This window comes from Rhinolophus sinicus, chromosome 12 (assembly GCF_057876585.1).
Source record: "Rhinolophus sinicus isolate RSI-liver-muscle chromosome 12, RSI-T2T, whole genome shotgun sequence".
Lineage (NCBI taxonomy): Eukaryota > Metazoa > Chordata > Mammalia > Chiroptera > Rhinolophidae > Rhinolophus > Rhinolophus sinicus.
Genome location: NC_142512.1, coordinates 45,592,941 through 45,606,335, shown reverse-complemented (window position 1 = coordinate 45,606,335; position 13,395 = coordinate 45,592,941). Strand labels below are relative to the sequence as shown.

Here is a 13,395-nt window from a genome sequence, read left to right as displayed (position 1 = left end):
ACTAAATTAACACATAGGAACGTCAATCTTTAAAAGTATTAAAACAATTATAATACTAAATGTTTTATATCCCAGGGTTAGAATATTTTCAGGTGCATGTTTTATTACTTTTAAAATAAGTTATAAGTAATGTGATCCCATCTGTTTTGAACTCACATTTCCATTTCGGACCTTGCAGATTCTATATTGGCTGTGATCGGTGTCAAAATTGGTACCATGGGCGCTGCGTTGGCATCTTGCAGAGTGAGGCAGAGCTCATTGACGAGTATGTCTGTCCACAGTGCCAGTCGACAGAGGATGCCATGACAGTGCTCACGCCGCTGACAGAGAAGGACTATGAGGGTCTGAAGAGGGTGCTGCGTTCTTTACAGGTGAGAAGCCACTCTGTGTGTAGTGTTTGAAGATGAAGTCAGCCAGTGTGACTTGGGAAACACTTCTAGGGCTGAACTTGCCAATCTTGGAGTACCTGCTATTTACTGACTCCCAGCCAGTCTAGCGAAGTACTCCGCAGACTTCAGTCCTCCACATGCCAATGTCATGAGGCTCACCAGATCCACACACTAGCCGCACTGTGGTTTACCTAACACTTGTACTTTAAATGACTCACTTCTCTTAACCTAAACTTGATCGCAACACCACAGATTGAAAAACAGTTTAATTCAGTTCTACTGAGATACAAATGCTTATCTAAGGTTTTGAGCCAAAGCCTTCCCTCTCTTATTAAAAATTTAAAGGGGATGGGATGGTGTACGAGATTAGCAAATGTTAGAGATGTGTTCTAGACATACGAGTGCTAGGTTGACACTTTCTCCTGTTGTAGTGCTAGTCACAACTGAAAGCACTGAAAGGAGATCAGTAGTCTCAATATGTGGTTGAGTGTTCTTTAACATCACATCTCTGCCACCTCGTTAGCCAGTAGTGGTAACCATTCCACACTTGGAACCCATCCCACCCCCAGTTTTACAGATGTGCCTGCAGTGCCAACGTGGCTTAATGGGCAGGTCATCAGGGGGAGCTAGTACTCCACCCTCCCTCCCCCCATGCCACGATCTTCAGACAAGCCTTTGAGAACCGTTATTATAGTGCGCTCATCTGAGATAATTTGGGACCAGAGCAAAAATCACTTCAGTATAAATATTTTACCTATCCAGTTTAAAACTGATTTTTGGAGTTTAAAGTTTGTTTGATGTAGTAGCTCCAATGGGAAACTTAAATGGAATTGGTGTTTTCACCTGACAGTAATGATGCTTTGTTTTTTTTCCCTGTGGCAGGCCCATAAGATGGCCTGGCCTTTCCTTGAGCCAGTGGATCCCAATGATGCACCAGATTATTACGGTGTTATCAAGGAGCCAATGGGTAAGTACTTGGGTTGAATGTGGAGTTTTTTCAGGAGTCTGCAGATAATAGTCATCCATAAAATTATATCATGAGGATATGTTAAGCAGATTTGGTAGGAGCATAAATTGGTATGGTAACTTGTAGGATAAACTAGGAGAATGTATTTACAACGCACATGTGCATAACCTTGGACCTAACAATGTCATTTCCTAGGATTTACATTGGCACAAGTTCATTGTTCATCACAGCAGTGTTTATAATTGCAAAAATACTTGAAGTGAAATAAATAGCCACCAATAGAGGAGCAGCTAAGTCAAATGATATATAAGCAGAGAATTACACAGCTGTATAACAGAATGAGTAACATCAGTGAATGGTCGGGGTCTGTCTGAGCCTCTTGTCCTTTCCTGTGAACTCTTCCTTATCTTTTCCTGAAGGAGAGCAAGTGTGATGGACCCAGAGTAGAGATCCAAAAGATGTAGCCTCATTTCCTGGCTAAAGAAGGGGGCGGATAATAAGTTACAGCTACAAGTGATTGTATTAAAATGGAAAGCTACAGTGATTCTATTAAAAAGTTTATCTGCAAAAAAATTTATAAAGTTATAAAAGCTTCCAAAACTGACAAAGGATTAGCTGCAGCTGATGAAAGAAGTGTTCTAAAAGCCAGCTAAGCATTTTATAAATGCAAAGGGTTTTATTGTATATTTGAAAGTTGCTAAGAGAGTAGATCTTAAAAGTTCTCCCCACAAGAAAAAAAAATTGTAACTATGTGTGATGGTAGTGTTAACTAAATGTATTGCGGTGATCATTTTGCAGAATATACACATATCAAATCATACTGTATGCCTAAACCTAATACAATGTTAAATGTCAACTATATCGCAATTTTTTAAAAATTTTTATTGGGGAATACTGGGGAACAGTGTTTTTTCCAGGACCCATCAGCTCCATGTCAAGCTGTTGTTTTCAGTCTAGTTGGGGAAGGCGCAGCTCACTGGCCCATGTGGGAATAGAACTGGTGATGTTGGTTTTATGAGCGTTGTGCTCTAACCACTGAGCCAACTGGCCGCCCCCAACATTTTTCTAATAGGAGGGATTTGTGTTTGATGACAACTTTTCAAAGAGAAGAAAACGTAGAAAAAATTAATGAGGGCTTAGTTAAAAGTATCTTTCAGAAAATAAATAAATAAATAAATAAGCAATCATTACCTCTGTTCTCTAGATGTTGAAAATAGAAGTTGAATCCTATTTCAGATTTGTATAATCTGCTTTGAGAAAGTACCTGAGGGGGGACGAGGGATGGATGGATGGATAGATAGATAGGTCATTCTACTTCTAAAAATAACACAAGTTAATTATAGAAAATTTAGGCAATAAAGAAAAAAATAAGAAAAGATAAAATGCCCTTTCATCTTTTCCTCACTGAATCCCATTACATTTTGATATGTTTTTGTGTGTGTGTGTTTAAATTGAGACTATAGAATGATCCATCTGGCACACATCTTCCTGTGTCATTAATCTTCAGTAACGTGATTTTACTGGCTTCATATACTCTGTAAATTGAATATACCTTAAATTAGTTAACCAAAATTCTTTTCTTGAAGAGCTAGGCTGTTCTCCTATCTTACTTTCTTTTTTTTAATACCACCCAGATAAACATCATCTTATGAATGTACATAAACATAGTCTAGATCTCCATAAATATAATACTGAAAGAAAAATGAACGTTACAGAATAATACCTAGGTTTTAAGCAGTAAACAATTATATATTTTCTAAGGGTACATAAATAACTTTGGAAATATATAGAAAATGTCTGGAAAGATATAGACTAAATTGAAAATAGTAGTTTCTTTTGGAGTATTTTATAAAACAGAAATAGGTTACATGAATTATCGTGTTTTATAATATACTTTGTAATCTTGTCAGTACCTTTCTCACATCAGCTGTGGTGTAGACTTACATTGTTTTTTAATTACATGAAATTTAGGTAATTTATTTAATCATACCCCCCCATTAATGGATTCTTCAGTTGTGTGCAGTTTTTGCTACTATATAAACAACACTTATGTGAATATCTTTGATCATGCATCTGCCTATGCTTGTTTGTTTTCTTAGGAAAAATTCCTAGAATTAGAATGTTTGCGTTAAAGGGTATATGTACTTTTGAAGCTTTTCATAAATATTTTTAAATTGCACTTCAACAAATTGAACCAGTTTCCACTAATAGTGTGTATCTGTACCCATATAAACTGAAACTATCAAACTGCACACTTGGAAACACTGAATATTATCACTCTTGTGAGGGGAAATTTTTTCATTGTAAATATTTATTTCAAAATAATATATCTGGTATACAAATGCAGATGTTAAAGAATGGTAGAGAGGGAGAGGGAGGTGAGCGGAGGTAGAAAAGGGTAAAGGGGGTCAAATATGTGGTGAAGGAAGGAGATTGGACTTTGGGTGGTGGACACACAATACAATATACAGATGATGTATTGTAGAACTGCACACCCTGCACACCTGAAGCCTATATAATTTTATTAACCAATGCCCCCCCAATAAATTTAATAAAGCTAAAAAGAAGTGTAGAGAGTAAAATGTAAAATTTACTGCCACTCTTATACTCTGCATTAGAGGTATTGTTAATAGGTTGATACTAAAATTTTCAATTTCTGCTAATTTGGCCAAAGAAAGAGGTTCTTTGGCTTTGCATGATTTTAGTAACTAGTGATTACTTTATTGTTTAAATATTTTCTAGGTGAATTTCCTGTTTGTGGATTCTCTTGTGACATTCATATTGTTAATTATTTAATGGCTGTTTATATAGTAAGGACATTTAAAAGTTTTATAGCAGCGTTTTGAAGGGGGCATATGATAGTTTTTAACATTTTTGGATTCACATGTATGAATCATTATCAGTTCTGCCTTTGGAGTCATGCTTTTCATGTTTTTCCCTACCCAAGTTTGTAAGTACTCACCTATATGTTCTCCTAATACTTTTTTTCTTTTAAGGGATACCTAATTAAGTTGGAATCATAAAATGTCCAAGCACTACTCATATACTTTATTAAAACTAGTCAGGCGTAAGTACCCAGAATTGAAGTATGGAAACAATAATATCCTGGTGTGATGTGTTAAACGTTCACTGTTTCCTGTACAACCTCTATAACCCAGATAAACTAGATGTGCCCAAAGCGTGCTTGGAACGTAAGCAGGCTAGGTGCATTTTTGCAGTTGTTCTTGTTTACAGTTTTTCTTCTACACGTATAAACTGAAACTATCAAAGAAGTGTGCCTGTGTTAAAATATATATAACATAAAATTTGCCATTTTAACTTTTTTTACATGTACAATTTAGTGATTCATTACATTCATAGTGTTATGTCTCTTAGTACTTTTAATAGTTTTAATTTTTGCTGTAATATTTTAATCCACCTAGAATTATTTTGGCTCACAATGTGAGATTAAATTTTTTTCTTTGGATATGTAATCAGTTGCCCCAGCCCAATTTTTTAATGCATTCTTCCTTCCTCTGCTTATTTGAAATGACGTCTTCAACATATATGAAATTCTTAGGCTTAATACTAGGTCTGTTCCTATTTTGAATTCGGTTCCATTAATGTTTGTGTCATCCTGCACAATGCCACACTTTTCATTATCACAACTTTATAATATTTTTTTAATGTCTGGTAGATTAATTTTTCTCTCATTACTTTTTATTTTTAAAGTGTTTCTTAGATATTCTTGAACTTTTATTTTCTGACTGAACTTTAAAATCATTTTCTCAAATTCTAAAATAATCCTTGAGATTTAATTTAGAATTGTGTTATGTATCAATCAATCCTAGAATGATTTGAGATCATTGGCCTTTTACTTTCCCAAATTTTTATGTGAAATTGTATGTGGCATTTTCCTTCAAACACAGCTTTCTCCTAGGACCTAATGTTATTTCAAGTGGATTTAGCTCAGTATATTCCAAAGCAGTTACCTGTGTCATTTTTGCATATTACCTGTTCTGTTGATTTTTGTTTTTTCTGCATGCTACCTGTACTGTTACATACTAATATTTTTATTCATATCAGCTAATATTTTCCCCTTAAATTGATTTAAATATACCCTTTAATCATTACCACTGTAAGTGGTGAATCACTTGTCACTAATATAAGGCAACAATAAAAATGAATAAAGAAAACAAAATGATGTTTTTAAAGTCTGATACAAGTATTACAAAACCACAGAGATTTTGTTCTTGATTCTGGATATCCCTCTTTTCTTTGTACATCTAATATGCTTAATTTTTTGCGTGTGAAAATGTATTATACTTAGATATGTATTATCATGTTGGTGTGGTTTCCTTTATTTCAAACCAATTGAATAAAGAGCTATTCTCTGTAGTTAACTAAAAGTTAAAAAAAAAAATCTTAACAGTAGGCAAGATTCATACATTAGATCCCCAAAATCAAACACAATATTGGAAAAGTGCTCCTATTTTCTTCATGAATTGCTAAATAGTTTTCAGTGGTGAGCCAGCTTGGTTCTAGGACCGCTTGGGCAGGAAATGTATATTCTTATTACTCAGCTCTATGGGCACTATTCACATTGGAACAACCTTAAAGCTTTGAAAATGTTTTATATTTTGTATTTTTAAGACCTTGCCACCATGGAAGAAAGAATACAGAGACGATATTATGAAAAGCTGACGGAATTTGTGGCAGATATGACCAAAATTTTTGATAACTGTCGTTACTACAATCCAAGTGACTCCCCTTTTTACCAGTGTGCAGAAGTTCTTGAATCATTCTTTGTACAGAAATTGAAAGGATTCAAAGCTAGCAGGTGAGCAGATGTGTTCATTGTTCTGAATTAATTCAGCTCCTCAAACTTGTTACACTGTTCTGAGGAATCAACCAATGCAGTTTATTGTAAATTTGAGGCTTCAAATCAAGAATCCTAAGAAAAGAAAGAAAAAAAAAGAAAAATCAAGACTAGCCTAATGATATACTGCCAAGGATAAGAGGACAGACTCATAATGACAAATTGCTGAGTTTTATGATTTGCTTAAAATTAAAGGCATTTTTTAAAATTCAAAGAGCATTTATCAAATGTTTACAGAATGCAAGGTGCTACCTTAAAATACCATGGGGCACATGCAGAGGTAGTAGTAAGTAAAATCACGTGCTCTCGTTGTGTTTACAGAAGTATAAAAATGTTCTGTAGGGTAGAGGGAGGGGAGGACCATAAGGGGGGCATTTAAGTATTTTTGCCTTATTTCATATTTGCTATGTCTTTGAAATCTTAAATCGTTTTATTTTTCTGGATATTTTTTTCTGTGGGCAAATCTAGACTTTAAGCCCACAGACCTTTTCTTTGAAACCTGTGGTAACGTAAAAGCATTGAATAACTTGGCGTGCTATTCAGATACTATGACTTTTGTGACATCTGTTTCTGAACCTCAGCCCCCACCTTCTCAAGCCCATGACTTTCTTCCAACAGAAGCCCGTCTTCCATTCCTATGGTAGTGGCCACCACTCCGCAGCCCCTGAGATTCATTATACACCACCCCCCATCCACCAACCCACAAATTTGAATGTCCTTAGATATTCAGATTGGGTAGATCTTGGCTGGGTTGGGCTTGGGCATCTATATTATCTAATGAACTCCCAAGGAACTGCATACCAAAGTGTAAGAACCAGTGCTCTACTTAGTAATTTTCCTCAGAGGAAAATATATAGGCTGTTTTGTCTGTCTCCTCCTGTAGCAAGGTAGATCAAGAACTGCATTTTAGAGTCAGTTTACGTAAACTAAGAGTTAAGAACAAGCCCAACCGAAGTATCCAATTACCTTCTCAGCAAAAGAATCAAAAACTGGAGGCAAGGAAGAAAGGAAAGCAGGTATGGAGGCAGTTAGGCTATAGACCCAAGAACCAAAAAAACTTTACAAAATCTCTAAAATTTTCCCATTTTTATAATCCCCTATCTGTTAACCCATTAGCTGTAAAACTTAAAATGGAAGAGGACTTACTCAATATGCTAGAATCATCAGGAAAATAATAATAAAGGGATAAGCTCAGAATAGTGAAAAGAATATGGTACAAGTTAGCTAATGAGATTTCAACCAATTCTGGAATACAGTAAGCAGATGGAAGAGGATGGATTAATGAAGCCTGGCGAGCCACGGCCCAGCCTCCCTCTCGAGGGCTCTTCAGCGGAGGTGACAGCTTCCTGTTCAGTAGAACCCCAGAGAGCCTCCAACACGGAGATTTGGAAATAAAATAGGCAAGAGAAAAGGAAAAGGAAAAGGGAGGGATTAACTGAAGATCTATATAGATGCTACACAACTTTTGATGGGGTTATGTCCCGATAAACCCATTCGTTATAAATTGAAAATATTGTTAAGTTGAAAATGCATTTAATACACCCAACCTACTGAACATCATAGCTTAGCCTAGCCTGTTTCTACTGAATGCATATCACTTCCACACCATCGTAAAGTTGAAAAATCGTAAGTTGAATGATAAGTTAGGGACCAGCTGTATATATGAGCTGGCCACCTTCCCAAACCCCTGTGTGCAGGCCTGTATAGGAAGCCTGAAGAACTGGAAGAACACAGGACAGGGTTCTCTAAAGAAAAGGAATAAACTGTCTGCAGAGAACTAGAGTAGACAGAAAAAAATTGAACCCAGAGTAAAGTCCCCTGACCTCTGAAGGGCCAGGTCCCCAGCTGCCTTATTCTAAACTTGTGGCTCTCAACAGGGATAACTTTTCCCCCCCCTGCACTGCCCCCAAGGGATATTTAGCAATGCCTGGAAACTTTTTTTTCTGTCACATTTGGAACTAGGAAGTGATACTGGCATCTAGTAGGTAGAGACCAGATATGCTACTAAACCTCCTACTATGCATAGGATAGCCCCCTACAACAGAGAATGATCTAGCCCCAAAGTGTCAATCTGTACTGAGATTGAGAAATCATGATGAAAAGCAAAACCTGCCAGTCAGTATGCCTTACACACACACACACACACACACACACAGGGCTCTCCAGGCACCTATCTAGTCTGTTAACTTACTTAAGTGTGAACAGACAGCCAGATATGTAAGGAAAGCCTGCAGTGTGAAAGAAAAGCCAACAACGTGGAGCAGAAAAATGGATTCCAGAGAAAATAGAGAACTTTAAAAAAACAAAACAATCCTCTAAATCACGGGCCGAGAGAAATGTTAGAAGATAATTGCATCTAAAAAATGTGAACATGATATTAGGAATAAAGAGCAATCTGAGAAAAAGGAGTGATTGGAAAAAATTTAAACTGATTGCAAGCAGTGAAAGTTAAAATCAAGGAACTCTCTCAGTGTAAGGAACAGAAAGACAAAGAGATGAAAAATATGAAAAAAAATGTTTTAAAGTACTCAGTATTCACTTAATGGAAATTCCAGAAAGAATAGAAAGACAGAGGAGAGGAAGTTATCAAAAAACTAATATAAGAAAAATTTCCTGAGCTGATGAGAGTCACAAGACTTCAAATCCAAGAAAAACAAATTAATTCCTTCAGCATATGGCGGAGACCCTGCTGTGTGTCAGATATTGCATATAGCAGTGAGTAAAATCAAGCTCCTGCTCTTTGTGGAGCTTACTTTTTTGTGGCGTAGGGAAACAGGGCAGAGGGGCCAGGGGTATGTGGGATGATGAGGACAATTGACAAACAAACATAATAAGCCAGCTGGACAAATGGAAGCAGCTCCACCCCTCATATACATCACTGTAAAATTTTCAGATGCCAAGGATGAAAGAAGCTCTTCTGAGAGCTTCCAAAGAGGATAAAACAGACCGCCAGTGAGAATTAGACAATATCAGACTTTTCTCTAGCAACATGGAATGGTAGAGATGATTATGGAGAAATAAATCCAAAAGTTTGAGGAAAACTTTTCAGCCGAGAAGTCTGTGTCCAGCCAAACAATCAAACAGAGGCAGAATAAATACATTTTTAGTCACGTAAGGACTCAGGGCCTCCTTCCCATGCATCCTTTCTTAGCAAGTTATTTTAAGATGTACATTAGCAAAATAAGCAAATCAAGAAAACAAGAACTTGGATCCAGGAAACGAGATTCAGGACAGCAGTGGGAATTACTCTGGCCCAAGGTGACATTTGCATGGGCAGGCCTATGTTATGCAGCAAGCAGCCCAAATTGGAGAATGGAGCACTCTTCTGAGGGAGGTGTCTGGGGGAAAAAAGATAATTTGTTTAAGACTGTAAGGGGAAAAAAAATGAAAGGCAATTGGAAACTATGAAAAACAAAAGGTTGTGTAGGAATGCTGAGAATGCCCTCTTAGCAAAGGAGTGAGTGCTACAGGGAGAAGTATTTACATAGTCATAATAATGTAAATACTACATTGATTTTTCAACTTATAGAATCAGCCTGTAGACAAAGCATAGAAAGATTTAATTTAAAATTATAGGAAAATAAAACCTGGACTCAAGAAGGGAACTGGTTGCATGAGCTCTGTTTTGCCATAACAGATTTTTAAACTATAAAATTGATAAAACAAGAAACACCAGTACATTAAAGCTAACTACCTAAGAACTGAAACGTCAAAAAGTAATTGATCCTAGAGAGTCTGGACCTCAGGTTAAGACAGGACAGAGGACCACAACTCACTAGCCTCTCCATGCTTTCTGATTTATACCTCCTGCAATTACTCCTCTGATTAAATTTTTTTAATTGCTTTTTTTGTTTCAATTGGAAAGGCTCTAGTCTTTGGTAACTGTGAGGTGGAAGCTGGGGGGTTTGAGTCCCGCCCTGCTGCCAAGCTTGCAGGCAGAACCCTGAGTGGAAGTGGCAGCTGCTGTTCAAGGAGAGGACAGCTCCTGTGGGCCTGTGCAAACCAAAGTTGGGGGAGGGGCGGAGGAGGCCTGGATGCTGGGTCTGCACAGCAGAGGGGCCGCTGGAGAGCTCGCCACCGGCTTATCTCATGCAGCTTTTTCCTATGTTCCAGTTTACATAGTTCCCATTACAGAACATGGGTGCCAGTTGAGAAGTTTGCTCAATTCTACTTAAATAAATAAAATTGAAGAGGTGTTAGGGAATTTTTGTTGATTTCCAGATTGAAGGCAGAATGAAACGTGTAGTCCATCATTGAAATTTGATTTATTTATGGATTTCCAGTATTTCCTTGGCCATATTTTCTCCATTTTTAATTTATGATCTCCAGCATTATTTGCAAATTATTTTCATTACTGTACTTTGTTATAATTCATCATTTATACCATCCATGTTCTTTCTTTTCTTACAGATTGTGATATCTTTAGTCTGAATTTTTAACTGGAATCAAAACTGGATGTTGGGGTCACTCTTTTATTGTACCATGTGATTACCTAATTCAAAATTGCCCCCCCCAAGTTCAGATTAGTTAATATAATTTTTTAATGTTAAAAAAAGATGTATAGTAATAAACAATTTATTCTAGCAGCCATGTTGAACAATGTATATAAAAATTGTAAACTCCTAAAATTCTGTATATACACCATTGCCGTAGAAAGTCCTTCGACTTAGTCCTGGTAACTGTACAGTAATTTGGTTTACTAACGAAAATTGTGAATAAAACTGTGAAACTAGAAAGGAGACTTTCTGGATTTTAATAGAAAAATGTGATTTTAATACTGCTATTTCTCTTCTTTTAACATTTTTCTTCATAGTCCTCAAATCAATGTAAATAAGCGTGCACTTGTGCATGCGCGCTTACACACACACAACACACACACACCCCTTTTACCACAATGGTAATGCTTCTGTAAATGTCTTTATTTGTCCCCTTGGCTAAGAATGTAATTTTTATTAAACACATATATATTTTTAATATTGGCTTCTTTTCAGTGAACTAGCTGTCATGTTTAGTGTACAGTGAAGATTTTTAATATTATAGGTTAAAAAATTCTGGTTCTCATACATGTGCTCACCAAGGATCAATGAAAGAACATGGCTGCTTCCCCCAGACAGACTGACCTTGGCATCCACATAAAGAACATCATATTTTCGAAAATGAAGGGTGCTTAATTGTTCCCTTTTTTCTGTATTCTGTAGGTCTCATAACAACAAACTGCAGTCTACAGCTTCTTAAAGTTCAGCGTGTTAACCTAAACATAAAACACAGCAAGAATCTGGTTGTCTGAACTATTTTAAATTAAGGAGCCAGATGTTTTTAGTCAGGTTATCCTGACAAGACTTGACCTAAACTTCGTTTTTATTGGTCATAACAGTCCAATTATATTCTTGACCAATTTTGTCCAACGGACAAGGGAAAAGCAAAGTCAACGACACCATTATCTTGTCAAGATCAAATGGTTTTATTGTTGTGGCAGAAGCGGGAAAACTTTGTTTATTGAAAAAAAAAGAAAAAAGGAAGCAAGAAAAAAAGATAATATGGGGTCAAGTGTAACTCCATGGAAATGCCACGTCTGCTCTTCAGTGAAGAAGCTGGTTTAGAGTCTCACAGAAAACTTTTGACTGTATTTATTTATTGTTGCAAAAAAGACGCTTTTTTATTGCTGCCCTCATTTGTCAGCTAATTATTTTTTCTTATAAAACTCAGCCCCGGTTACATGTAATCCATTCTGTATCTTATCATGATTCCTGTAGGTAAAAGTACAAGACGACCTCTAGATGTCTTTTCTTTCTATGAAAGGAGCTGCTATGTACACATGTGCACACATACACACACACACACACACACACACAACTGGGAATCAACAATGCGTTCATTGTTCATGATAGATAAAAATTAAGCTTGCATAAAGGTTGGGCTAAGTGGTCCTGGACTACAGACTCTCTTGCCTTGAATATAACAGTACAATTTGTCATTTACTCTGCACCAGGCTAAAATGAGTAAAATCTATTTGAAAGTATCTTGTTTGTAAACATTTGTCAGATTCTAATTTTTTTCTTTTTGTATTAAAATTCAACTATGGATGTATATGAAACAAAATAAATGGAGATCATTTTTCTCCCACAGATGGTGTCTTTGAATGTGCGCTAATGATTATCTGTAAGCCTTTAAGGGGAAAGGGAGGGCTGCAAGGTAAATAAAAGGCAGAAGAATCTATTGGGACCTGGATCTGTCCAGGATATTAGTGGCCCTTCAGTTTACAATGCCCAGCCCATTGTCATCACGTCAGAGAAAAATCTTCAGGGGTGCTAGTTCTGTTGCATCAATTGATCGTACTAGTAAAAATGGTAATGTGACAAAACAGACATTGCCTTCACCTGTGTATTATATGCTACCAGGCAAATAAACAGTTAGCTATTTATGTTTTATGAAGGGCATTTTTTTTAGATGACATCATCTTTTTTTGTATTTTTTGTTGGTTGTGTTGTTTTGGGTATTTTTCCACTAAGGAAAAGTGGTGTAAGCAGTAGGAAAAAAGATGGAAGCAACGGAGGAGGGTGTATTTTGCATGTTTTTCCTTTCAGTGTTCTAACCTTACACTTGTATTACGGCATTGTAATAATAGCTTCTAGAAGATCTTCCATGGTTGGTTTATGCAGCTTTGCAAAAATTTGACTAGATTTTGCACTAATTCATATTAGCTTTGTCCTGCCAAGTTCTAGAATTTACCTAATTATTGTTTTTAAAAAGTTTCCTTCTGTTTAATATCACCCTGCTATGCAAAACCTTTCCCAGACCATAGTTTCTCAAAAGAAAGATATTGCTACAGTTCCCAATTCTTTCTTATTACAGGCTCAGGTGTACAGGTTATTCTGTGTTTTTATCTAAGGAAGCCCATTTTTGTACATAAAAATGTCACTTAAACCTATGCTTACAAACTAAAGAGATTAATTGCTCAATATGAAAACATGGAAACCGTTTTTGCTTAAAATATTAACATGGAAGTAGTCAAATATAGGTTATTTTGTCCTTTTACTTTTTGAAAAATGTTACATATTGTATGCACTGTGCTGATGCAAGAATGCTACATTTTAATGAATTATAAAATTCTGCATCTCATCACATCACAGTATTTCTGTACTATTTATTCATATATATATAGATATAGATATATATGGGCT

At 36.2% G+C, this 13,395-nt stretch overlaps 1 protein-coding gene across 16 annotated transcripts in view; it reads left to right on the top strand.

Annotated features, from left to right (window-relative positions):
* Positions 1-12,339, top strand: part of BPTF (bromodomain PHD finger transcription factor) — a 124,998-nt gene extending 112,659 nt beyond the window's left edge. For 14 of the 16 annotated variants that reach the window (XM_074319899.2, XM_074319898.2, XM_074319894.2 and 11 more), the window contains 4 exons: positions 179-371; positions 1,272-1,356; positions 5,989-6,175; positions 11,413-12,339. In XM_074319899.2, the coding sequence (XP_074176000.2) occupies positions 179-371; positions 1,272-1,356; positions 5,989-6,175; positions 11,413-11,449 (502 nt within the window). In that variant the 3' untranslated portion in view covers positions 11,450-12,339. Of the gene's footprint in view, positions 1-178; positions 372-1,271; positions 1,357-5,988; positions 6,176-10,624 lie in introns of all 16 variants that reach the window. The other 2 variants (XM_074319900.2, XM_074319895.2) reach the window with 2 other exon arrangements.
* Positions 12,340-13,395: the final 1,056 nt, after the last annotated feature.